General features: G+C 45.1%; 1 protein-coding gene across 1 annotated transcript; it reads right to left on the bottom strand.

Moving 5' to 3' along the window:
- Positions 1 to 1,461: 1,461 nt before the first annotated feature.
- Positions 1,462 to 24,024, bottom strand: CCDC77 (coiled-coil domain containing 77). The gene is made up of 11 exons (XM_068969849.1): positions 23,984 to 24,024; positions 21,760 to 22,003; positions 17,642 to 17,784; positions 11,728 to 11,824; positions 10,769 to 10,841; positions 9,233 to 9,324; positions 8,137 to 8,285; positions 4,700 to 4,916; positions 3,350 to 3,475; positions 3,108 to 3,260; positions 1,462 to 2,247 (listed from the first exon to the last, which is right to left on the bottom strand). Exons 1-11 carry the CDS (start codon positions 24,019 to 24,021, stop codon positions 2,101 to 2,103), a joined length of 1,479 nt encoding a protein of 492 aa, XP_068825950.1. The 5' UTR covers positions 24,022 to 24,024; the 3' UTR covers positions 1,462 to 2,100.
- Positions 24,025 to 27,194: the final 3,170 nt, after the last annotated feature.

Genomic DNA, 27,194 nt, shown 5'->3' with positions numbered 1-27,194 from the left:
GATGAAGGGACGAGAGCCTGGAGTTCCAGAGACATGGCAGAATCCATGACCGTGACTCTCTGTAGCCTGTGCTCTCCCCACCACACTATACTGCTTTTTGGTGGTGATGAGATTTAGAGTGGCAACATTAGTGTGTGGTTAATGTGAAGATGAACGTCACTGGAATTGAGGCTAGGGTGTTAGAAACATTACTGACTGCTTGCTCAAGTCAGTGGTGGCAGGCCTGATTTGCACATAAAATAAAAATGCTGGATCTCGACATGATCTGAGATTCCTTCTTAACTCTGAAATTCTGTGATTTAATAAGCCTTTTTGTTTCGCCAGCATCAAAACAACAACAATCGCGGACGGCCAAGGCCTTGAGTGTCAGGACAAAAGGAGGCACCACTCACTGACCAACATCCCTTGAAAGCCCAGGACTGGTCCTTCTGGGACCCTGTCTCAGTTAGTGAAAGACACTTGATGTGCTACCATCAGCTTTAGAAAAAAAATGAAACGCAGCGTCTCCTACTGACAGTTTTCCTTAACACAAATATGAACACCTGAGTCCTTTCCTCTGTCGTGGGTATATTAGAATGATGCTATTCTAAGCCATCGTTGTTGTTCAGCCACTAAGTCATGTCTGACTCTTTGTGACCCCAGGAACTGTAACACGTCAGACTTCCCTGTCCTTCACTATCTCCCAGTTTGCTCAAAGTCATGTCCATTGAGTCAGTGATGCCATCCAACCATCCCATCCTCTGCTGCCCCCTTTTTCCCTCCTGCTCTCAATCTTTCCCAACATCAGGGTCTTTTCCAATGAGTTGGCTTTTCGTATCAGGTACAGATACCTTTTCATATCAAGTACTGGAGCTGCAGCTTCAGCATCAGTCCTTCCAATGAATATTCTGGGCTGATTTCCTTTAGGATTGACTGGTTTGATCTCTGTGCTGTCCAAGGGACTCTTCAAGAGTATTTTCCAGCACCACAATTCAAAAGCATCAATTCTTAGGCTCTCAGCCTTCTTTATGGTTCAACGCTCACATCTGTACATGACTACTGGAAAAACCATAGCTAAACCATACTAAGTCAAGACCCACTGAATTCTCAGAGGCTGTCTAGGTATGTTCACAATTACTTTGCCCCAGATGCAGTTATTTGCTGAAAAAAGGACAGAGGTAAAAAAAAATGGATATGGTTTTAGTGCCATCATCTTGTACTCTCTTTCCTGCTACCTCGAAGACAATCTCAAGGGATGCATTTAGGAAACCTTTCATAAATGTATAGCACTGCAGAAACCATGGAAAGGTAAGTAAACAGAGTCATCAACAAGTATAAATGTGGTTTTAACAAGAAATTATAAAAAGCTCAAATAGAACATTCTCCATTATGTTTTATTGAAAATTAGCTAATTTAAAATATATACATTATTAAAAAAAAAAAAACAACAACCAAAAACACATAGTACTGGTAAAATACTGAATTTTTCAGTCACTCTTCCCAAACTGGCATCTTTATGGTCCCAGATTATTTTGCTTAAGAGGAGGGTCTCTGGTGCCCTCTGGTGCCACTTCTTGAGGCTGCTGTCCAGAAAGGAACAAGGGCCCCTCAGCTTAGGGCTGAGAGAATTAAGGCCAGTTCCTGTCTGACTGGCCTGTGTCCTGTGGCCTTTGCCCCCTGCCCAGGAGAAAGGCAATCTTAGCGGGAGTCTTAACCTCCTGGGGGAAGTGTTCCTCCCTTAACACTCAGCCAAGCCAACAGCAAAAATAAACACTTCCCTTTTTGTCACTGTCTTAAAAACACAAAAACAAACAAACAAACAAACAAAAACCCCCTATCATTATAAACTCCCAAATAATGTGGGAAAATCTCTAAGTAATTCAGGTTGTAATCCAGACCAAAACAAAAATTTAATTAATCAAAAAAATCAGTTAACAGGACAGCAAAACCCATAAATCTTAGAATACAAAAAAAAAGTTGATTCTTCCCCTTGTCTTCATAACAACGGACACCACTACTCTGGACAACTCTGCGCCTATGGTTTCTGGGAGAGGATGACCTTCTCCTTGAATTTCAGGAAGCAGACCTACTCCAGACCTGTGCCATTCCTAAAATGTAATATCAGCATAGCCTGAGTTCGTTCTCTAGACCAAACACTTTGGACTTGAGGTTCCTCAGTTCTCCCTGTATCTTGTGTACCAGTCGATTGCTATCACGAACCTCACACAGAATGGCAAGATCCTGGTTTGCCTGGGCGTTGAGTGTGGCCTAGAGATTCAAAAAAAAGAAATGATTATGGCAGATGCCAGAGGAGAGAAACCTGGCATGAAGCCCCAGCTATGCCAGCTCCTTTCTCTGATACTCTTAGTTCACAGGGTAGATTCAATGCTTAGTCTGGAGACTCGCTGAGAGAAGGACAATGTAGAGTTAGGGCTGAAAAGGCTCTAGACCATCGCTTCCCCACACGACAGGAGAGGAGCCCGAGTCAGAGGACAACCAACAAGTAACAGTGAGTAAAGAGACCAATATAGACATTATTAGTAAATTTGCCAAAGCACGTAAGGTAGCATCTCTTTGTTTCTGTGTGAACCTGCTTGGCAGTGACTGCTCAGGGCGTGTGGGTGGACAGTCACATCTCTTCAAGACGACACTGGAGGCACCTCAGATTCCACGTGAAGCTGTGCCTCACAGGGAAGAAGTACTTTCTAACCCAGTTACTCACTTTCCCCATTTGTAAAATAGACAGGTTTTTTTTCTTCTTTTGGCCAGGTCATACGGCTTGTGGGATCTTAGTTCCCCGACCAGGGACTGAACCCAGATTCTGGCAGTGAGAACGCCGAGTCCTAACCACAGGAACCCCAGTAACTCCCCACAGACACGGCTCTTTGAACCCACTCCTTGAGTTGCGAGGGATGAATACTTGTGCTGAGCTGAGTTCAGGTGGAAATACTCTGACATCGTCCTCAGTTGCTTCAGTCTGTCTTGTCTTCCTCTGGCATGCACTGTTTACACTGATTTCAGCGAGACCAGGAGGATGGTGATGCAGCCCAGCCTCCCTCAGAGGGGCCCTCGTGCCCTGTCTGCTCATCCACACCTCCTCTCCCTCCTGGTAATTCAGGATCAGTTACCTTATAAAGTATCTGCTCCACGTCTTTTAGTTTTTGCCGGAGAATCTTAATGTCTGTCTTAAAGCCTTCTACCTCTAAGACACGCCGGGTCTCCAAGGCCTCATAACGCTTAGTCATGGCCTGCAGGCGTCTCCCCATCTTGCTGGTGCGGTCCTATACCCGGGATACAGGAAGGCCTCTGTGAGCAGAAGGGGCACCCCTAGCCAGCTGCCCACCCCCCCGACAGGCAGAGAACCCCACACCTTAAAGATCTCTCTCCTTGCTCCTTCCTCCTCACGAATCCGGGCCAGCTCTTCTTCCAGGGAAATGCACTGCTCTTGGTACATGCTGGACAGCCTTCTCTCTTGTATGAGCTTATCCTTTAGGGACTGTGGGTCAGAAGGAGAGAAAAATTCATCTTTGTTCTTTAATTTGGGTAATTCAAATAGCACTGAGGGAAAGAAAGAAAGGATTTCTAGAAGTGCTAAATCAGTGAAGGAACAAGACATCACAGAGAACATCTGAAAACCTACTTCTGGAGGATTCTCTAGCTTTTTTCTTAATGTGTACAGAGTAGGAAATTTGTGTTTTTTTCCCCTTTATTTTTATTTTTTAGAAAAATTTTAAAACAAAACAAATATTTTTGGCTCTTGGAAGAGTCAGATTTAGTAGAGTTTGGAATTGTACCAAATAAGACATTACAACCTATTTGAGGATACACTTAAGTTTTTCTTTAAAAAGACACATCAACAGCATTTAAAACACATGTTCCACTGAGCAACCAGGATGATCTTGAAAAAGCCCAACCTGGATGTCACTCTTTCACAGAATCCTTCAAAGACACGACCACACTCAGAGCTGCGCATCCTCAGCAGGAGCGTGATGGCTGCCCTCCCTCCAGCCCGCGTGCCCACCCCTCACTGCCACATGCTCCCTCACACCTGCTCTCCCCTGCCTGATGCTCTTCCCAGAGGTCTGCCTAGCAAGCTCCATTCTCCAGGTCTCAGAAAAAATGCCAGACTCCAGACAGCGTCCCAGTGCTTCTCAACAAAAGTAGACCTCCAATAGCAACATACAATCTTTACAGAATCCTTCTAACTCCATAACACCACTGTTTTTCCCCTCCCTAAATTTAATGTATTTTGGCTGCACCAACTGGCTTGTGGGATCTCAGCTCCCTGACCAGGGAATGAACCTGGGTCACGCAGTGAGAGCCCCAAATCTTAACCACTAGGCTACCAGGGAACTCCCAGGACCACTTTCCTATAACCCATACTTGGTTATTTGTTAATGTTTCTGGTCTTTCTCACCTGTTAGAATGTAAATGGCATGAAGACAGACCTGTCTGCTGCCGTACACTGAGAGCCCCGCCCACTACAGGACTTCAACAAATATCTGTTGAATGAATCTATCGATCAGTCAACACTTTAATGTTCTAAATCCCCAAACACAGTAACAAAGAGATACTCTTTGAGACCTATTTCTTGAGATCATTGCTACAACAGCTTCCTGGACTGGATCTTATATGACAATGATTAGGTTCTTTGAAATTCTCCAAGTTCTTTCAATAACTCCAGAATAAAAAAAAAATTCTGTAAGATAGAGGAAACTACCTTAATATATTCATTTTGGTTGTGATGACTCTCATGAACTAGCCACATTTTCCCCATTTTCTCTTCTTTCTTCTTACATTGCACCCTGTATTCCTTAATCTTTGACATCAAGTGATCCTTTTCAAGCATCCAGGACTTCTCCTTATTTTGGTTTTCAAATCTGAGTTGCAGAAAGTCTTTGGTGCTCTCGTAGAGCAGCTCCTGGGTGTGATGGAGACTAGGGAAGAAAGTACAGACGTGGACATGAAGATGCTTCCTTGGTACATGTGACAGTCACTTCAAACACAGCCCCTTTAAAGACTGTGTAACACGTAGATTCTGTAAATACCACCAGCATTTTAAAAACACGCTTCAGCTGATCCCTGGCAGTCTTACATGTTTTACTGAACAAAGTATAATGCATCTACACTGGTTCATAGACCAGCCTTTATAGGTATTTTTCTGGGTGCTAATTTCAGGTTATATAGAAGGACTACAGAAATACTAACACACAGCCTAGGGATGGACTTTTCCAAGGCACCAGACTTTACAGTAAGCTAAGTCGTGGGGTTCTGACTGAAGGTTAACACAAGTTCTAAACCATCAGCACAGCTTTGCTTCTGCCTGGGCTGAGCTCCCCCGTGAGCTGCTGGGCCAAGCTGCCCAACAGCCGATCCTGTCCTTTTTCTGAGATGGGCTTCCTTGGTGGAGGCGCCTCGACGGCCTTAGCCCACGTGGCCCCTCCACTTCCCGAAACCCCTCAGTGCCTTCACTCTATGCCCTGTGCTGCACGTGACACTTCTTATCATCATTTATTTTTGCCGGATGCCACAAGGACCCTCAAGGACAGTACCAGCTTCTAGACATACACAGGTACTAGATAGAGTCCTGCTGAGATTTGGGAATAGACAAACGACGTTTCTGTCTTCAAAAAAAATTTTTTTCTGAAGAGTTAGCAACTCATCAGTTTAACATAAGCAGCTAGAAATATACTGTATCAAATGATCACACAGCTTGCAAAGGGCATTAAATACCATACTGCAGTTTTCCACTGAACACATATGGTGAGATCCACTTAGTTCTTCTCCTGAGTGAGAGAGTACACAGAGAAGGGGACAATGACCACATAATGTCAGAGGAGAAACCGTCATCTGATGAATACATTCAGGTATGTGTGTGTCCGTATAAACAGGGAGAGACTGAGTCAGTTCCCACAAGGACCGCTCTTGCTTCCAGCAGGTTATTTTATTCTCTCTGGTGTTATGGCTCAGTTACAAACAGGGGAAGCATGCTCTTGCAAATGTAAAAATGGTCTCAAAGTGACACCTAACAGGCAGCCATTAATGGCCTTGGACTTCCTGCCATTCAACACCCTCAGGATGCCAATCTACTGGAAGGAGCCGATCACGTGCTCAGATCTGCAGAAGACGCTGAACTAGGAAGGTTATTAATAATCTGACATGTAAAATCACACTTTACTCTGACAATTTAAAAATATTGTTCCCTTAAAAAGAATTCAAATCCAATAGAAACTGGAGATGCTATGCTTAAGCACAAAACAGCAAAAATAATGATGTTGGAAGCAGCAGGGCCTGCCAAGGGCCAGGGGCACCTTCTACCTGCACTGGTCAGTGAGTTCAACCTGAGTATCATGTCTAGTTTAGTGACCACGCTTTAGAATGGAGGAAGACACACTAAAAAAGTTTGTGAAGCAATAAAAAAACCAACAGGATGAAGATTGCAAGGTGAGAAAGAATATATACACATGCTCCAGGAGATCCTCCCAACCCAGGGATTGAAATTGAACGCACATCTCCCACATTAGAGGCAGATTCTTTACCATCTGAGCCACCAGGGAAGCCCATATATACACATACACGTGTGTGTGTACATATATATACACATTTTTTTTTTGCCGTACCACATGGCTTATGGAATCCTAGTTCCCCAACCAGGGATTGAAGCTGGGCCCTTGGCAGTGAAAGCTCTGAGTCCTAACCACTGGACCACCAGGGAATTCCTGTGAAAAAATATTTTAAAATGTAGGATATTTAATGCAGGATAGAGAAAGAAAGATAAAGGTCATCAAGTGTTCAAGAATTATTTATTATGCCCCTGTTCTGCACACAGGAAAAGACCCTGGGGAAGAGACATCATTAAAATGGAAGGTAAAAAGGCCCATCACTGAGTCATGCTGGTCATCACAGGCGATGTGGGGAGATGTGTAAGGAAATGTGCACCCCTCCCTGGGAAGGTCAGAGAAGGGGTGACTGCACAGCGAGGGGCTGCTGCACCATGAGTGCTGCATGAACCACAGCCTCAGGAGTCCGGCTGAAGAACGAGGTGAGCTACAGCCAGAGGAGCAGAGACTGAGGGCCGAGACTCCCAAGGGCCAAGGCAGCAGGAGACACTCACAGGGAGGAAGCGTGCAGGGCACAAGGGGACCGGCGACAGGAAACCCAGCTTGGTGACAGCAATGATTAAACCAGAACACAGCGTGAGCTGGGAATGAGAGGGCCGAGAACGGACAGGAGAGGCTTCCGGATTCACCGACGATGGGGTTTGGAATCAGAAACTGGAGAGTGAGGAGGTGAAAACGACCCTGAGTGTCCGAACTTGAGAAACTACATGGATGCGATGGCACTGGGCTAAATGGGAAAGAATGGAGCAGCAGGTCTGAGATGGGGAGGGGTGCTTATCGGGAAAGAGAAAGTTGAGTTTCAGTCGTGGTGAATTTGAGGTTTTCAAACATACTTTATTGAAGATGTCTCTACAGCCCAGCTCTGGTCACTGCAAGTGGACCAACAGCTGAGGGGGGTGAAATGGGGAGAACCAAGAAAGACAGGTGCTGCGGGAACCAAGGGAGATGGATTTCAAAGAGGGAGTGGTCAGAGGCCCAGACACACAGAAAGACACGAATGAACTCAGTGATGACTTTAGACAGGGCATGCTAAGCAAAATAGGGAACAAGAGCAGACTGCAGAAAGCTGGGGACAGGCAGGCAGGAATCGGGTAAAAACAGGAGTACACATAGTTTCCATTTTCTGGTGCAGGTTATGTAAAGTCAAACAAGAGAAAAGGACTGTTACGCTGACTTAGATAACCCATCAGTGGAGAGAAGGATATTCCAGGATGGTAAGATCAGACTACAACCCTCAGAGGGGTTGAGGGGAGAGTGTAGAGCCCCCAGTCCTGTAGGAAAAGCATCAGATGAGCACACCAGGGAACTGGGAGAGAGGCGGGGGGGTGGGGGGAGATGGGGGTCTGCTGAGACAGTTCCTTCAGCGCCGGGACTCTTGCTGCTACTGGACAGGACTGCCAGCTTGTGGAATCTTAGCTCCCTCACCAGGGATCGAACCTGCGACCTTGGCAGTGAGTGTGACAGTCCTGACCCCTGGACCTTCTAAACCACCTGGGAGACACCTGAAACCTGTCCAGTGTGGCTTGTGAGTACCCACCTTCTGGTGAGCTCTGTGATTCTGTCCCGGCTTCTCTGCTGATGAACCTGCACTTCCTCGACGTGGATCCGCCTCTCCTCCATGAGCCCTGCTACCTGCTCCCGCGAGAGCCGGGTCTGCTCCTCCAGCTGTGCCTGCAGCGCCTCCACCTGGACAGGCCGGAGGGGCGAGGCGTCCACTCCCGCTCTACTCCTGCTCACTTCTCGCCTCTAACAGCGAGCCTCTCTCCAAGAAAACAAAAACCCCACAAACAAAAAAAACAGACGTGCAGCAGCAAAACAAACAGGAGAAAAACCTCAACTGGACTCCTCTTTATGTCCTACACATGGTCTCAGGCCACACGAGAGCAGACTCTGTCCACACCAAGCAGAGCACCCACGTCACACCAGAAAGGCCGGACAAGCCCGTCTCCCCTCTCCGAGACGCTCACCTTCTCACCATCTCTCTCTCTGGGCTTTTGGGACTGTCTCCCTTTGGGGACTTCCCAGTTGTGTAGAGAAAGACTCGTGTCTTCATTATTAAATTTAGAAAGTGCAGCAAGACGAGTATAATGTGATTTCCTTGTCTGAGTCAGGCTGTCTTGACCCCACATGGCGACACTGGCCAAAGGTAGAAACTCCATTTACATCAACATGCCCTCTGATAAGGACAGGAACTTGAGCGCCGTTACACGAAAAATCAGGGTTGTAGGTGACATATGATGACCAGATGGTGAGAGGGTGACTCATTACTTTCTTAAGACTTTGGAATACATGCACCAGACAAATGGATGTACCCCCAAGGTCACCATTTTGGGACAGACAGCCGCAGCTCTGCGTGTCCCAGGCCAGCTGCACAGGGAGTTCTGACTGTGACGACTCTGGTGGGAGGGCTCGGCCTATGCGCTGAATGAACTGCAGGTTCACCCCAGCACTTCTAGAATGGTGCAGTACAGAGTAACGGTTGTAAAGACAGAGCTCTGGGAAATCAGCAAGAACCTACAATTCCCAATCCCAAGATGCCCAGAGGAGACCCGTGTGCCAGGAGGCATGCGGCACATGCTAATGGGGGCACAGGGCCCGCTCCAGGCCCGTGTGCGGAGCGGCCACGGTCGTACCTGCAGGGCGAGGGTCTGGACGTCTCTCTGATGCAGCCCAGGGCTCACCTCCTTTTCTCTCCCTGCTGATTTCCTCCTGCTGCCTCTAGAATCTAAAACAGAAAACAGTGGAGACCTTCACTTAGCTTTTCTTTGGGCTTTTCAAGCAGCAACATTATCTTTGCAGAGAAGTTTGGTTTTCTTCACATGGAAGAGAAGGAAAGGAAGAAAAAGGACAATGTACAATAACTACAATGCTCAACTGTGCAAACAGGAATCTTTTAACGGAACTCTGTTAGGATGTCACCTGGATCTTTCTGAAGAATAAACTACTAAATTTCCCTTTGGAGTTGTATCGAATTTCTTTGTAAAATCTTATTGAATGAAAAAGGGTAATGAATTACAAAAACTAAATCTAAACATTTTAGTTATGATGTATAACCCAATTTTCAATGGACAAAATGATTTTAAAAACAAGCAACACTAAAACTGCACTAAACATAACCTGATGATTTAGGTGATTCAAGAAGCTTATTTATTCTTTTTATTGAGGTATGGTAATTTATAATATTTGTTTCATGTGTACAACATAGCAATTCAAAAATTTTATAGATTATACTCTGTCTATACTTATTATAAAGCACTGGCTATATTCCCTGTCCTGTACGATGTATCTTTGTAGCTTATTTATTTTATACATAGTAGTTTGTTCCTCTTAATCCTTTACCCTTATTCTGCCCCTTCTCTTCCTTCACCCTGCTGGTAACCACTAGCATGTTCTCTGCATCTGCGAGTCTGTTTTTGTTCTATACTCACTAGTTTATTTTTTAAATTCCACATATAAGTGATATCATACAATATTTTTCTGACATTTCTTAGCATTAAGCCCTCTAAATCCATCCATGTTGCTGCAAATGGCAAGGCTTCATTTTTTTTTAATGCCTGAGTAGTATTCCATTCATCTTTTTTAACCATTCATCTCTTGATGAATACTTGGGCTGCTTCCATATCTTGACGATTATAAATAATATTGCTGTGAATACTGGGGTGCATGTAATTTCGAGTTAGAATTTTTGTTTCCTTTCTATGAGCAGACCTCAAAACTGCTTATCTCCACATGCGTAGTGATGCATTAGCTAGACTTATTGTGGTGAATATTTTGTAGTATATACAAATATCAATTTACTATTTTGCACACTTAAAACTAACGTTATATGTCAATTATATCTCAATTTTTAAAAATTGTGATTTCCATTAATAAAAGAGAAAAGGATAAGGAGACTGAGGGTGAGAGAATAATTAATAGGCTGATTCCACATGTTATCCAAATATATTTTATGACATCACCATAAGCATATTAATTAGATATATTTTTATTCTGTTTTATTAAAACATCACAGAAAGGTTTAAAAAAAAAAAGCTCAGTAAGATCTGAGACCACCAGGAGCATGATTATGAATATTTATTATCACTGTATAGTAGGAAAAAATGTCTAATTATTTGCACCATGCTTTTTAATTCTGCATCAATAAGAATTTCTAAAAATACAGTTAGTACCTGCTCTGAGAGCTGAAGACTCCTTCTTTTCACGTACTTCTACAGGCTGGACAGTTTTCTGGAGAATGCTGACCTGAAGAAGCAAAGAAAAAAAAAGTACAGAAATAGTCTTCCTATAAATACAGTATTTCATTTTTAGCATTAGTTCTGCAGATCAAACATCATTCACAAATTAAACTGGTCAAAACTTATACAATCCTATAAGGATGCCATGCATATGGGAGACCAGAGAAGACAAACTGGATAAAACCCACTAATAAACTGAATACACACTGACTAAAACCAGTGCTGATGATTTAAATGGAAAAATAAAATTTCAGGGTTATTTGGCAATATCTACCAAAAAAAAGAGAAAGTGGTCTTTGACAAGGTCCTTTAGGAAAGTAACAAACACTGAAGCATGCATATATAGGTATGTATAAAGATGTTCACTGAAGCACTGTTTATAGAGTGAAAAGTAGAAATCTCAATTATACACATGAATATTTCTATATGAGTAGGGAAAAAGCTTTATCTCTAGGGTACAGAATTATGGGACATTGTCACTTTTCTATTAGATTCCTGAAATCTGTGTTTGTTTTTAACAAAGACCACGCATTACTTTTATAATTGGTGTAAATGAAGACCTAAAAGGAACCTAGTATTGAAACTTGCTCCCACACTAAGTCTGTTCCTGCTGCGCTCTCTAATCTCATCCAAGACACCTCCTCCTCTAAGCTTAAGGTTTCCAAATGGCAGAATGGGGTAAACAATGCTACTTTCCAAGGCTTTTGAAGAAAAAGAATAAAATCACAAACCTGTTTGTAATTGCAGAAAATGCTCTGAAAAAAGCAAACTGAGACCATGGTAGCTAATTCTCCTTTGAGCTTCTTTAGCAAGGATCAAAGTTGTCTGATTATGGACCCCAGCCTGCATTTTGTAAAAGCCTTGTCTACCTTGCTATATAGAGGAGGACTTACTTTGTTGGGAGGCTCCTTATAAAAATAGGTCACTTCTCCAGTGTCTGTTCCCACAAGAGCCAAGAGATTCTGAATCTTCTTCTTGTCTTCTAGCTCCCTGCAATTCTCATAGAGAATAAGCATACATTGTGTCCAGAGTAAGTAAATGTTTGTTTAAAGGATCTCCCTTCTGATGCATTTATTTTTAAAGCAATGATAACCTCAAGTTAAAATTAAATTGGATTACCCTCCTACACTGTTGGTGGGAATGTAAACTGGTGAAGCCACTATGGAGAGCATAATGGAGGTTCCTTAAAGAAACTAAAAATAAAGCTACCATATGACCCTGCAATCCCACTCCTGTGCATATATTCGGAAAAGATGAAAACTATCTAATGCAAAATGATACATGCATCCCAATGTTCACAGAAACACTATTTACAATAGTCAAGACATGGAAGCAACCTAAGTGTTCACCAGCGGGTGAATGGATAAAGAAGATGTACTATACACACAGGGCTTCCCTGATAGCTCAGTTGGTAAAGAATCCACCTGCAATGTAGGAGACCCCAGTTTAATTCTTGGGTTGGGAAGATCTGCTGGAGAAGGAATAGACTACCCACTCCAGTACTCTTGGGTTTCCCTTGTGGCTCAGATGGCAAAGATTCTGCCTGCAGTGCAGGAGACCTGGGTTTGATCCCTGGGTTGGCAAGACCGCCCGGAGAAGGAAATACTCCAGTAATATACTCCAGAATACTCCAGTATTCTGGCCTGGAGAATTCCATGGACTGTAGACCATGGGGTTGCAAAGAGTCAGACCTGACTGAGTGACTTTCACTTCACTTTACTTCACTACACACACACAGTGGGATGTTACTGTCATAAAGAAAGAATGAAATAATGCTATTTGTGGCAACATGGATCGACCTAGAGATTATTACACTAAGTAAAGTCACACAAAGACAAATATCATAGTATCACTCATGTGTAGAATCTAAAAAAATGTTATAAATAAACTTATTTACAAAACAGAAACAGACTAATAGATGTAGAAAAAAACTTACGGTTACCAAAGGGGAAGGGGAGGGATAAACTGGGAGTTTGGATTAACATGTACACACCACTAGATATAAAGTAGATGGTCCTACTGTATGTACAGGAAACTCTACTCAATATCCTGTAATAACTTACCTGGGGAAAAAATCTGAAAAGTAAATATATTTGTATACATATATGTATATTTATAGGTATATACACATACCTATGCATAACTGAATCACTTTGCTATACGCCTGAAACACTGAAAATCAAAAATGTCAACAGAGAGGAGAGAGCATCAGCAATAGGCTCCAAAAAATTAACTAAACTAAATTAAATAGGATTTATCTAGACTTCAGCTCTAATTTTAAGAGCATCAGGTATTTAGATTCAGGAATTCAGAGAACCCAGCAGGAAATAACCTCAATCAGTTGGTTGACGAGCGTGAAGGCAGACACCACGGTGTACTGTTCAAATCTGCCTCTTCAGCTACGTGGGAGCTGACAGTTCACAGCTGGATCTCTTTCCAGGCCCGCTCTGAGTCCAGGCAGCCTGTCTCACCAACTGTCTGCTCAAGGAGCAGCCTGCACCTGGGGCCTGGCTACTGAGGGGTGCGAAGCCCCGTCCTCTCACCTCACTTCAGGATCTGAGGACCACCCTAGAAGGGCACCCGGTGGCAGGGGCTGAGGCCTGCTGTCACTGAATCACCACTTAGCCTCTGCCCACTCAGACTCTCCCGAGTGCCCCCTGGTGGTTTACTCCTGAGCACACTCCCCGCAAACCTCCTGCAATCAAATCTCCATTGCGGAGTTCACTTTCCAGGAAACTACCCCCAGACAGTTGATACCACAAATGGACCAAGGAAGCAAACTTTAAGAGAGATGTCAGGGACTTCCCTGCTGGTCCAGTGGTTAAGACTTTGCCTTCCAATGCAAGGGGAGCAGGTTTGATCCCTGGTCAGGGAGCTAAATCCTACATACTTTGCAGCCAAAAAACTGAAACATAAAGCAGAAGAAATATTGTAACATGTTATAAATTCAATAAAGGCTTTATTAAAAAACCTTTAAAAAACGTAGTGAGATTTCAGAGCCTGGGATGTGCAGATCTGTTACAGGGTTCTTAGGAGCAAGACAGGTGAGTGGTCAACAGGGGAGAGCCCAAACAATCAAATAAAAGTAAAGGCAGGAGGAGGGTTGGGCTGCATTCTATACAAACTCACAATCTCTGCCCCATTTCCCACACTCCAGCCAGCTGTCAAGACTACTAAATAAGAAGCTGACTCTCCGAGAGGTAAGACCTGGTGAGGCCTCAGCCAGGGTCCATGGTCACGATCACTCAGCCCTTCCTCCAAGGGCCCGCGGTCATTTATTCCAGTAACTGTGCACCGTGGGGAAGCGCTGCCGGACAGTCTGAGCTGACTTTGACACCTAGTGAAATCAAGCATTATCTGGGGCATACAGGAACCAGGTAATAAACAGAATTTTGGTTCCGGTCCAGCTCAAAGTGGGTCCACTGGATCCAAACCCAGTCAGGGGTCATTTCCCCATCTGCAGATGTATAACTGAAATGAACATAATTGGCAAGTGGCAAAATCTCCAAACTGTTTTCTTGGTTTCTGTGTTAAAGCAAGTGGAAGCCTCTGAAACTGCCTCTCCGCACCCCAGCTACAACGGTATGGGTGAGGGTCCCCATCAAATCCCCATTAATTCACAAGTATGATCCTGCAAAACCAGACAGGCAACAATGCACTGCTACCAAGTAGGTGCAAGTCTGTGACTGTGCCAGCTGCAGTAGCGTTTTTGCTAGAGCAGAGAGCCTGGTCTTAGGTACACAGCATGTGGCTATGGTTAAGCAAATGTGCTTGCTTCCACGAGCAACACGACCAGAGCAGTTCTCGTTCAGGTGACATGAACAAGAGGATACTTCTACAGGCTTTCTGAGAACCGTTAGCTCTTCTGTTCAATATCAAGTTTGTCCAAAGGGACCTGGATCTGTTCACTACTGAGCTATCAAGTTCAATCATATGGGACAAACAAGAAGTTCAAGTGGGTTAGAACCCTTAAGTGTACTCCAAAGGGTCAGAGGTAAACCCTACATAGCTCGTCAGCGAAGTTTCAGGGGTCTGATCGAGGCATGCCAGGCCACTCCCTTCAAAATGAAGGACAGATTATTGTACCTCATGCCTACCACCACCAAGGACTCATAATGCCAGAGGAACTGCTCAGTGTCTGAAGGCAACATGTCCTTTCTCTGGAACACTGCGCTGACCCATGTAACAGGTGACATGGAAGGTGACAAGGAACACCGCGCTGACGCTTCTAACAGGTGTTGTGGAAGGTGACACGGGACACTGCGCTGATGCTTGTAACAGGTGACATGGAAGGTGACAAGGAACATTGCGCTGACCCATGTAACAGGTGCCGTGGAAGGTGACACAGGACACTGAGCTGACCCATGTAACAGGTGATGTGGAAGGTGACACGGGACACTGCACTGACCCGTGGAGCAGGTGTCGTGGAAGGTGACACGGGACACTGCGCAGACCTGTGTAATAGGTGTCGTGGAAGGTGACACGGGACACTGCGCTGACCCGTGTAACAGGTGCCGTGGAAGGTGACACAGGACACTGTGCTGACCCGTGTAACAGGTGCCGTGGAAGGTGCCACGGGACACTGCGCTGACCCGTGTAACAGGTGCCGTGGAAGGTGACACAGGACACTGCGCTGACCCGTGTAACAGGTGCCGTGGAAGGTGCCACGGGACACTGCGCTGACCCGTGTAACAGGTGCCGTGGAAGGTGACACAGGACACTGCGCTGACCCGTGTAACAGGTGCCGTGGAAGGTGCCACGGGACACTGCACTGACCTGTGTAGCAGGTGACATGGAAGGTGCCACGGGACACTGTGCTGACCTGTGTAACAGGTGCCATGGAAGGTGACACGGGACACTGCGCTGACCCATGTAACAGGTGTTGTGGAAGGTGACCTTTCCTCATGGCCCAGAACTGAAAGGAAGTGCTGCATTAGGTCAAGGCTGAAACTATTAAGGAGATTGACCCAGGAATCAAAAACCTCCCAACAAAGAAACACCCTGGACCTGATGGCTTCCGTGGTGAATTCCACTGAACACTTAAAGCAGGACTAACAGCAATCATACTCAAACTTTTCCAAAAACTGAAGAGGAAGCAACAGTTATTTTCACTTTCTATGAGGCCAGCACTCCCCTGACACAAAAGCTGGACGGACACTACACGAAAACCACTACAGACCTTACAGACATCGATACAAAAATCCTCCACAGAACATTAACAAACCTGCATTCAGCAGCATATTAAAAGGATATGCCATGATTAAGCGGAATTTATTCCTGGAATACAAGCAAGGTTCAACATATGAAAGCTGATCAAAGTAATACATCACACTGACATAATGAAGGAGGAAAACACACGATCATCACCTGATACAGAAAAAGCATCTGACAACATTCAACACCTTTTTTAGATAAAAACACTCAACAAATTAAGAAGAGCAGGAAACAACCTCTGCACAAGAAAAGCCACAAATGAAAAACCCACAGCTAAGTCACACTCAATGGTGAAAACCTGCAAATTCTCTACTAAGATCAAGAACAAGACAAGGCTGCCCATTGTGCAACTTCTATTTAACTTAGTACTGAAGTCCTAGCCAGACCAAGTAGGCAAGAAAAAGAAAAGACACTCAAGTTGGAAAGCAAGAAATAAAAATAATCCTTATTCACAGATGACATGATCTTATACTCAGAAAACCCTGAGGGTGCCACAAAATTTTTTTTTTTAATTTGAAAAATTGTTAGAACTAGTAAAGGAATTCAGCAAAGGAGCATAACAGAAATCCAACATGCATTTCTATACACTGAAAAATCTGAAAAGAAAATTAGGAAAAGAATTTGATGCTCAACAGCATCAAAAAGAATATTCAGGAATTAACCAAGGAAAGGAAAGACTTGTATACTGAAAACACTCCTGAAAGAAATTAAAGATGAAATAAACAAATGGAAAGATATCCTGTGTCCATGGATTGGAAGACATAATATTAAGATGTCAACATTTCTCAGAGCAATCTACAGATTTCATGCAAGTCCTGTAAAAATCCTCTGTGTGGGATGATGAGAACGTTCTGGAGATGGACAGTGGTGTGGCTGCATGATGACATGAGTGCACGTCACGATACTGAACTATACACTTAAAAATGATTAAAAGAGTAAATTTTAAGTTAAGTGTATTTTACCAGAATTAAAAAGAACTGCACTGTAGTGGGTGTCCCGGCACACTGCTCAGATGCCCGTCACCCAGGGGCTCGGTCCTTCTCCAGCAACTGCCCTGGGCTGAAGGGGGCTGCCTCTCCCAAGTTTATATCCCTCCCTGGTGGGAGCTGCGTCCAATGACGGATCACTCCCTGTGGGGCTGACTAAGACCTCTGTCCCTTGGTGGACTCTGGTGGTGGTGGTTTAGTCACTTAGTTGTGTCAACTCTTGCAAACCCATGGACTGTAGCCCACCATGCTCCACTGTTCATGGCATTTCCCAGGCAAGAATACTGGAGTGGGTTGCTGTTTTCTTCTCCAGGGTATCTTCCCAACCCAGGGATCAAAACTGTGTCTCCTGCACTAGGTGGATGCTTTACCACTGAACCACCAGGAAGTCCTTGGTCGACTCCATCGTAATTCAAATTCTCCCTCAACCCTAATCTGCTCAGAGCTGCTCCCCTTAAGAGTCTCCCTACTGACCATGGTGCAGGCAAACCCCTATCTCAGAGCCTGCTCCCTGGGAACGCGGCCAAGAGGAGGACCATGAAGAAATGCATCTCGTTCCATGCGGTTTAGAAACATGCCCCTGGCATCTCCTTCCCCCCGTTAGTACCTGATTCTTAGGCGGTCATTTTCTGAGTAGAGGCGTAGGACGTGCTCTCGCTCCTGGAAGAGGCAGACCTGCATGTCACTCAGAGCTTTCTGCAGCTCAGCAATCTCTTCCTCCCGCTGCTGCAAATCCCATTCCAGTTTATGCTGGTGGGGAAAAAAAAAGGCAGCTGACAAGATTTGGGGCTTCAGAGGAGCAGCTCTTATTGCATGCAGTGGCGTCAGTTCATGTAGAAATATCACAAAGTGGACAGTTTCAGCAATGCAGGCTCCAAACGACCACAGACTGTGTACAGACGAGTTTAAACCCACAAGGTGAATGACATCAGAGCTCTCGCATCACCTCCTCTTATAGACGAGAGAACCCAGGACACCACATGATCCACCTGCTCTAGTCACTCCTTTTTTTGGCTACAACGTGCAGCTTGCAGGATCTCAGTTTGCTGACCAGGGATTGAACCAGTGCCCCCTGCAGTGGAAGCTCGAAGTTCTAACCACTGGAACACCAGGGAATTCCCAAGTCACACTTTAATGCTTTTTATGTAATATGCATTATAAAACTCTGGAAAACAAAGATGAAAGGTGTGACTCCTGCTTACAGAGCAGGAGGAACTGTGTGGGGAGACAGACATGCAAATAATTAAAATGAAAGAATGACTGAATGGAGCACACATGGGGGAAGGGTAAGCTGGCACAGGAAGAATCTCTGAGAGCTGCTGGGGGATCAGAGACCACCAGAAAGCTGAAGCTTGAGAGGAAGACAGGTGGAGGAAGGCAGTGCTCTCGGGAAAGAGTTGGAAATGCAAGGACCTCAGTATCACTGATGGCTCAAACAGTAAAGAACCTGCCTGCAATACAGGAGACCTGGGTTTGATCTCTACATTGGGAAAATCCCCTGGAGAAGGGAACAGCTACCTACTCCATCATTCTTAAAAACAGGCTTTCCTGGTCGTTCATATGGTAAAGAATCTGACTCCAATGTGGGAGATCTAGGTTTGATCCCTAGGTCAGGAAGATCCCCTGGAGAAGGGAATGGCAACCCACTCCAGCATTCTTGCCTGGAGAATCCCATGGACAGAGGAGCCTGGTGGGCTACAGTGCATGGAGTCGCAGAGTCAGACACGACTGAGCGACTAACACACAGCATCACTGGAGCGGAAAGTGAGAGGTCGATGGAGCAGTGTGACCCGAGGGGCTGGATCCTAGGAGCTGTTCAGGATGAACAGGAGTTTGAGAGTGTGGCATGAGAGTCTGAGATGAAACAGGAGCTTGGACAGTGTGGCAGCAACGATGACAAGGTGGCTGGAAGGGACTGAGCAATATCTGGGAGGCAGGATTAGCGGGTATCAGCAAGTGACTGGAGGGAGGCTGGGCAGAACCACAGGCACTGGCACCATCACAAAGAAGAAAGAAGCATTAAGAGACAGGAGTGGAGGGAGGGGTGGCAGGGGTCTACGTGCACGCATAGGCTGGGGAAGGGGGCTCCTGAATTCAGATATGGACACAGCACCATGGAGCTCAGCAGGAGGAGGAGCCAGCCCTAGATACCTTGGTGTCATCGTCCCACTGAAAGAGGAAACAGACAGAACAGGCTCCATCCTAAAAGCAGGACTCCATCTGGGGCTGGACTGTGGACTTTGAGCTATATGCCCAGTATCTATGGAAACAACATACCAACTGGAAAACCAGACCCCCCAGATGGAAAAGCCCCAGGGCTTTTACGGCTAGTACCTAGACTCTTCGTGGCCTAAAAGAATACCCTAATTATCTGTGCAACCAAACAGAATCATAAATTCTATTATGCTTATTGGGGTATGACCACAGGCCTATTGATAATCGTCTACTGTTAACTACCTAGGCTTAAGGCATAAGAATCACAGGTTAACTTTGATTATATCTTTCTTTTCTTTTGTTCAGACTAGCTTCAGAGAATTTGGGGAGGGGCGTTTGAGCACATACACTTAGGGTATATAAAGTTTTCACAAAAACTCGTCGGGGTCCTTGGCTAAGAGGAGACTCTGCCTTGGGCCCGCCGGTGTAATAAACTGCACTCCACTCTCTGCATTGTCCTTCTGAGAGTTTGTTTCCCAGAACGCATGGCTACAACACTATAGGCAGGAGGACAACACATGGACAAAATGAGATCACTTACGGTAGAATCACAAGAACTTTGACATTTAAGGCTAAGGAAGGAAAGGCTATTCTTGCCTTCTGAGGGCCTATACTTATCTGTGGAGTTTCCCTCTAAATAAAACTACCTCTTGAGTCTCATTTTGTCTCTCACTGAATTTTTCTGCAATCAGACACCAAGAACCTGAGTTTTTCTAAGCCCTGAGACCAGAGACCAAAACCCCCTCCGGGTGGGAGAAGTTAGCAGTTAATGTATTGTATGCTAACAGTATGCTGCCCACAAGAACACAGACCCCAGACAGGTTGGAACTAGCAGGGGGATGCTGCTGACTCCTGATGACCTCACCGCCAGCCAATCAGATGAATGTCCATGAGCTGGCCACGCCTTCTCTGAACCATTATGATATAACTTCTCACTACCTTCTCCACAAGGACAGTTTTGAGGGCACTTCCTCTCCCCCATCCCCGCCCCTGCCCACCGCCACCTACAAAAAGAAAAGAATTAGGAAAGAAAGTTGTTAATGAAGACTGAGAACTGGTAAGAGAGGTGAGCCAGACACTGGGAAAGAAAAACGACTCTGGAATCAAGACGGAAGCAGACCTCTCAGAGAAGGGCAACAGGGAACAAAGTGCAGAGGTCACAGAGAGGTCACTGAGGCAATAGGTTCTGGAGCCATGGGAGGAGCAGCTGAGGACCGACCGGACCCAGCTGCAGTCAAGGAGTCACTGAGCAGGTGACCGAGTCAAACTATTCTGGAAGGCTGACTGGGAAAGAAAGCCACCCCTGCCCCCAGAGAAGAGTTAGGGAAGCTTGGCTAGAGGGGGGCCTTTCTCTTTCACTGGGAAAGACATGAGTCTACCTGTATACTGAGGAGGAAAAGCCAATGCCAAGAAGAGGTTAAAGACAGAAGACAAAGGGGAGGTCCCTGGTGGCCCAGTGGTTAGGATTGGGGGCTTTCACAGCCACGACCTGGGTTTAATTCCTGGTTACAAAACTGAGATCCTGCAAGCTGCGTGGCATGGCCAAAACATAAACTGCTGGATCTGTTCAGCCTCACCGTGCTCCTTGGAGCAGTGACGAGGAGGGGACGGATATGGGTGCAGGTGACTCAGCGTGGTCAGGCGGAAAGTGAGGTTGCCAGAGGAGAGAGGGGCCTGTGGGCCAAAGGGGAGCAGGGAAGGCAGGGCCTGGGCCTGGAGGGGTGGGGGCCAGAACCGGGAGTCTACCACCGGGGGGTAAAACTTCCATGTGGTGTCTGAGGACACCATGATTTGTTTCCTGTGAATTTATCTTGCAATGACTTTTCTAGGAAGGTGGTTCTCAACTGGGTGGTGGGGGAGGTGGGGTTTGCCTAAGCCCCCAGGAGAATGCTGGTGATGTCTGGGGGCATTGCTGACTATCACCACTTGGGGGTGGGGGCTACTGGTATCCAGCGAGCAGAGGCCAGGGATGCTGGTACACGTCCTTTGTGCACAGGACATTCTGTATGACAAGAACTGGCCAGCCCTCACAGTGGATAAGGCCATGGTCGAGAGGCCCTGATCCAGGACAAAGGTGGTGGACGGGGTAAGCCACAGGGCGAGCTGCTGCCAGCAAGGGGCACAGACCAGGAGGGCCACATGCAGGCAGTGCAGCGACTCCTAGAGTGAAGCCAAGGGGGTGCTATTTGGAGAGGGACAGGGCGGCCAGAAGCTGACACATAGCACTTAGTAAACTGAGAAGTCAGGGAGTTGTGGAGGCGACACTGGAGCAAAGTCAGGCGTGAGGGGGAGAAAGAATCAGAGGCACAAGAAGGCTGAGAGGAAGAGACAGAGCAGTCTGGAGCATCCTGGTCCAGCGAGGCACTCGGGAGGAGGGCAGCTCAGCAAGGTGGGCGGGACCTACAGAGAACACGGACTCGTGTGCTCGGACGCCAGCTGGCACTCGCGGGTGTCCCCAGCACTGGACGGGCTCACTCAGACTCCACGACAGCCACACTGGGTCCTCCTTACCTGCCCTTCGCACGCCTCCCTGTACAGCTCCAGCTTCTTCAACAACTCCTCGTTCTCTGCCTCACACTCAGACATCTTCTTCTGATAATACTCCAGAAGCTCCTGAGAAGGGCAGAGGACAGCCAGGCGATCCTCCACGGAAGGCAGGGGAGTCGACTGTACAGAATCGGAGAAGGACACACCCTTCCACCTGGTGGGGCTGCTGAAGCTGCCAGCAGCCTCATGCTTGTGGACAGCTGCAGGCCTGTGTGAGACAGGGAAGGACACATTCATAAAACTGTCTCAACGTCTATGAGATGTTACAATTCCTCAAATTAAAAATAAGGCTTGCTGCTGCTGCTAAGTCGCTTCAGTCGTGTCTGACTCTGTGAGACCCCATAGACCAGGCTCCCCTGTCCCTGGGATTCTCCAGGCAAGAACACTGGAGTGGGTTGCCATTTCCTTCTCCAATGCATGAAAGTGAAAAGTGAAAGTGAAGTCGCTCAGTCGTGTCTGACTCTTAGCGACCCCGTGGCCTGCAGCCTACCAGGCTCCTGCGCCCATGGGATTTTCCAGGCGAAGAGTACTGGAGTGGGGTGCCATTATGTGCTCATAATGAAGGTGCTCACAAACCTGAGAGTTTGATGTTACAGGTTTGTGAATAATCAATCTTATGAACTGCTCTCCAGGTAATAAAGGCTTAAAGCTGGATTCAAAATACAAGTTAGACAATAAAAAGAGTTCATTTAAAAGAAAAAAAGGAATATCAACTAAGTAAGGCCAGAGAGTGACAGTCAGAAAATTTGATACTATTAAGAATATAGCAACAGGAACACTTATATGCTGTTGGTGGAGTGTAATTTGGTTAAACTACAGAAAGTGAATTGGTTAAATCTAGTAAAATGCAATTCTCTTGTCTACACATACATATAATGACATACACAAAAATGTTCATAGAAACATTATTTGTGATAACAAAAACAGTAAACTTTCCAAATTTCTGTTCAACAGGATAATGGATAAACAGTGGTGTATTCAGACAATGCAATATTTTCAAAGTTACAGAAAACATGAATTAGAGATACCTGTATGACTGAGAGAATCATCTGAATAATATTAAATGGGAAAATGCATGTAGATGCATATACAGAAGATATTACCATTCATTTATAATCAGAACTTGAAAAATGAAAGTTTACCTTAAGGGACAGACATATACATGGATCAAGATTCAGGATTAGAAAACAGAGCCTTGGGACTTCCCTGGTGATCCAGTGGCTAAAAGTCCAAGCTCCAAATCAGGGGGCATGAGTTTGACCCCTGGTCAGGGAACTAGATCCCACATACAGCAACTGAGAGTTTGCATGCCGCAACTAAGACCCAGTGCAGCCAAAAAATAAATATTTTTTAAAAACTAAAAAAAAATAAAGCCTCATCAATAATCACACAACCAATCAGATCCCAATGTCTGGCATCAGAGACTTGAATTACACAGACCAAAACCAGCCAAGACCAAAGGCTAGATCGGAGGGTTTTTTGGTTTGTTCGCTTTCAGCAAACAAGAGACAATGAAAGTTACAGAAAACAAATGACGCAGAAGCAGAGAAACTCTCATGTGAGAATTAATTCACTTTAGCTAACTGCCTGCAGTTTACAACAAAATGGACCACAGAGCAGAGAAACTTTATATCAGAGTTTACACAAGCCCAGAGTTGTAGTTAATGAAAGTTACGGGCAGCACTTTTAATAGATGAGCATCACGAAAAAAATACTACTTTATAAATCATTAAAAGCTCATGACAGAACTACTACTGAGTTTCATGTTTTAAAAAGCTGTTGCCTTCTGACACCTCTGGGAAATAGGTTAATGGATAAACTAACTAAAGGGTGTTTCTGAAGTTCTACAAACAGGAGTGTGTTGATGACGAGGAGGGCAGTGAAGAGGAGGTGTCAGGCAGGCTGACCAAGAGCCAGAGTCCAGTCTCCTGTTTCTGTCTGTTGCTTGTTTCCCCTGTAATCGAGGCCCACTCAAACTGCCTGGATTCTGGTATTAATATTTACCATGTGCTAGTTTTTAATCTAAATTCCACATAACAAGAATAGAGAAGTGAGGTCTAACATAGTTCAAATCCAGAGTTGGGAAGTTCTCTTCCAAAACCCTTCTAGTTCCTCAGCCAGTGGGCACTGAGGTGCCAGAAGACTAGGTTCTTTATTTCAACAATTCAAAAATAAGCAAATGTCTTACTTTCTGCAGACAGGGGACTGTGACGGGGTAAAGTTCATGCTGTCCTTTCACACCTGTCAAATACACAAAAGATCCAGAACAAGGGATCAGGAACAGAAAAAACAGTACAGGATGTGCAAACCAGTCCACCCAACATCATCAGAATGTGATGGTTTTGAATGCAGTATTATTGGGGCAGTTCCAAATCATGGGATTTTATTCAGGCATTCTTCCTCATCATTGTTCTTAAATACAATCAGACTGACATTTAACATTTCAATGGCAAGCACACAAAAGAAAAGCCCTAGTATGAAAGTTTTCTGCAATGAATTTACATGCAAAACAAATTGACAATTCTGTGAAATAATAGCAGAGGGAGATACAGAAAACTTTGTAATAACCAAGAGAAATTAAGTGGAAATTCAGGCAGAGGACTCAACATGCTAAATTTCTGATGTTATCTTTATTTGGCGTGCTGCATCTATTGTTTTATCTTTAAAAAGTTCATGCACAACTTCCATTTCAATTGAGAATACTGATCAAACTTAATTGAATTGGATAATTACAATACTGGGATGGTTTCTGCCATACATCAACACGAATCAGCCATAGGTATACATGTGTCCCCCTAATCCTGAACCCCCTCTCACCTCCCTCCCCACCCCGTCCCTCTAGGTTGTCCCAGAGCACCGGTTTTGGGTGCCCTGCTTCACGCACGGAACTCGCACAGGTCATCTATTTTACATACGGTAATATATATGTCTCAGTTATTCTCTCAAATCATCCCCCCCTCGCCTTCTCCCACGGAGCCCAAAGTGTATTCTTTATGGCTGTGTCTCCTTCGCTGTCCTGCATGTAGGACTGTCGGTACCATCTTTCTACACAGATTAATCTCGTCACCGCAATTTTCAGGAAGATAAACTCCACTGTCAAAGAGGGAATACCATGTTATTGGAAGGAGAGAGGGGGAAAGGGAAGATGGGGAGATGGGGCATGGGAGGGGTTCTTCGTAAACTTGGCTTTGGGGAAAGCTTTCTAGTCAAGCCTGCTGTCACTCCATTGTGACTGTGAGCAGGCGAGAGGTGACGTAACAGTCTATCCCAGTGCTCTTTCTGCTTGGTAAATGTCTGCCTACAATCTTCAGTCCCTTGGGAGGAATTCTCTGAAAAGGAGTGAAAGCACGCACCACTTTGGTTAATTCCAGGTGTCATTTTCCTGCTCACAACCCCGTGTTCTCCCCCTCCTCCTCCCACCTCCTTCAGCTTTCCTGCACTTGGCCTCCAGGACACCACGTGCTCCTCATATCCCTCTCTCCTCACTGGCCACTGATCTTCAGTCCCTTCTAGTTCTCATCTCATCCTTACTGCCTTGGTGACCTCATGAAGCCTTGTGGCTTTAAATAGCAGGAACACACCAGCGGTTCTCAAATGCAGCCTCCATTCCTGAGCGCTCTCAAGAGACTCATGAGCTCTGCCTGAGCACGTCTCTCAAGCTTAACATGTCCCAAACTGAGCCCCCCAACACAGACCTCCCACCACCAAACCTGCCCTCTCAGGAGGTATGATCCACATTCCAAAGAACTCACTCATTTCAATGTATAGCTCAATGAGTTTAGTAGTCACAGACATGTGCAACCATCACCATCAGCAGCTTTAGAACATCTTCAGCACTTCAAGAAGAAACCCAGGTAACCTTCAGCTCTCCCCTACGTTCCACTCCACTGCAGCCCTAAGCAAGCACCAATCTACTTCCTGTCTCCACATAGCTTCCTGTTCTGGACTTGCGTGTCCATGGAATCATATGGTATGTTGTCTTTCTGACTAGCTTCTTTTATTTCGCCTAATGTTTTTAAGGCTCCTCTATGTTGCAACACTCCATTCCTGTCTTATGTATCTGGGTAGCATCTGAAATGCCACTGTCCTCATATCAGTGAAGAGCAAGTGGAGCTTTCTAAGAACTTCTAACAACCTGCAACCTCTCACCTCCCTCTCTTCCTTCCTCCTTTCTGACCTAGTGTACATCTACAAAAAGTTGTCTACACTCATGTCTCATTCAGCTTTATAACCTCACCTCTGCTACGATATCTGAACTGAAGTGGCCCTTCTTCATCAGCAGACATCCACATTCATAAGTCCAGTCATTCTTTCGCTTCCGTCCTTCTCCATTCAGCAAGTGCCTTGACTGCGTGCCTGACAATGTTAACCTCCTTCTTAAAATATTGCTTTGTGGTGGAGAGCACAGGCTCTGAAATCAAGCAGACTTGGGTTTGAGCCAAAGTTCTGTCCCTTATTAGCTGTGTGGCCTTGAGGAAGTTTTTACTTAACCTCTTTAAACTTCAGTTACTCATTAGAAAATTGGGATAATGATGATAGCATGTATGTCACAGGCTGGTGTAAGGATTAAATGAATAAAAGAGCAGAGCACATGTCCAGCACATTAAAGCACTCAATAAATGCAGAAAATTACTATTTTCACTGAAAATTTTACTCCCTTGGTTCAAAAAGTTTTGTCTTCAACTTTCTTTACTACTTCCTCTCTCCATTTCTTTGGGAACATTATTCCCACTTCTTTTCTGATGATTACCTAACACGACCTGGAAAAGAGTAACTTACAATGACTTCTAGAATGAATAAATGAGATCTTTCAATTTCCTGACTTGAATTTCCAATTATGTAACATTTTCATCTATATATGTCCCACTGGAGCTTGAAATGTTTAACTTAGAAAAAATCAGAATGAAGTAGCTCACTCCTGGGTCATGAACCCAGAAGTGTGGTCATAACTGACCAATGAAATTCCTTAATATTAAAAAAAAATCATTTAAGCCACATATTTCTTAGCATCTTAAAGCTAATGCTTCCCAAACCAAATACATCATCTTTGTCGCCCAAACATGCTCCTTCTAACTTTCCTATTTCAGTTACCAATTCAACATCTTTCAAGTAACCTGGATTTGAAAATTTAATCATTTCATTACTCCTTCTCTTGACCCTCTTCTGACAACATGTGTTATTTAGGGATTCTCCATGTCTTCTTACCTAACCTACAATGACTTAACTGTTCTACCCAACCCCCAACCCGACTAAAAAGCCGTTAAGATTCATTGGTGTTTCTCATAGTCTAATGCTCTGCCTAGCCCTCAAGGCTTTTAAATGTACGGCCCAAACCTACCTCTCCCGCCTTGTTTTCCTCCACTCCCCTAATGTACTCCGGCGTCCATGTCTTTGTTCAG

The sequence above is a fragment of the Capricornis sumatraensis genome, chromosome 4, assembly GCF_032405125.1.
Source record: "Capricornis sumatraensis isolate serow.1 chromosome 4, serow.2, whole genome shotgun sequence".
NCBI classification, from domain to species: Eukaryota; Metazoa; Chordata; class Mammalia; order Artiodactyla; family Bovidae; genus Capricornis; species Capricornis sumatraensis.
This window is presented reverse-complemented; position numbering and strand designations above follow the sequence as displayed.

What these genes read in the sequence shown, in the direction of transcription:
- CCDC77 (XM_068969849.1), bottom strand. Translation starts at nt 24,021, where the DNA reads ATGAACTTTACCCCGTCACAGTCCCCTGTCTGCAGAAA. An exon ending in ATAAGGAGCCTCCCAACAAA is followed by an intron (nt 10,842 to 11,727) that starts GTAAGTCCTCCT and finishes TTGCTTCTTCAG; the next exon opens with GTCAGCATTCTCCAGAAAAC. An exon ending in GTCTTCAGCTCTCAGAGCAG is followed by an intron (nt 9,325 to 10,768) that starts GTACTAACTGTA and finishes TTTCTGTTTTAG; the next exon opens with ATTCTAGAGGCAGCAGGAGG.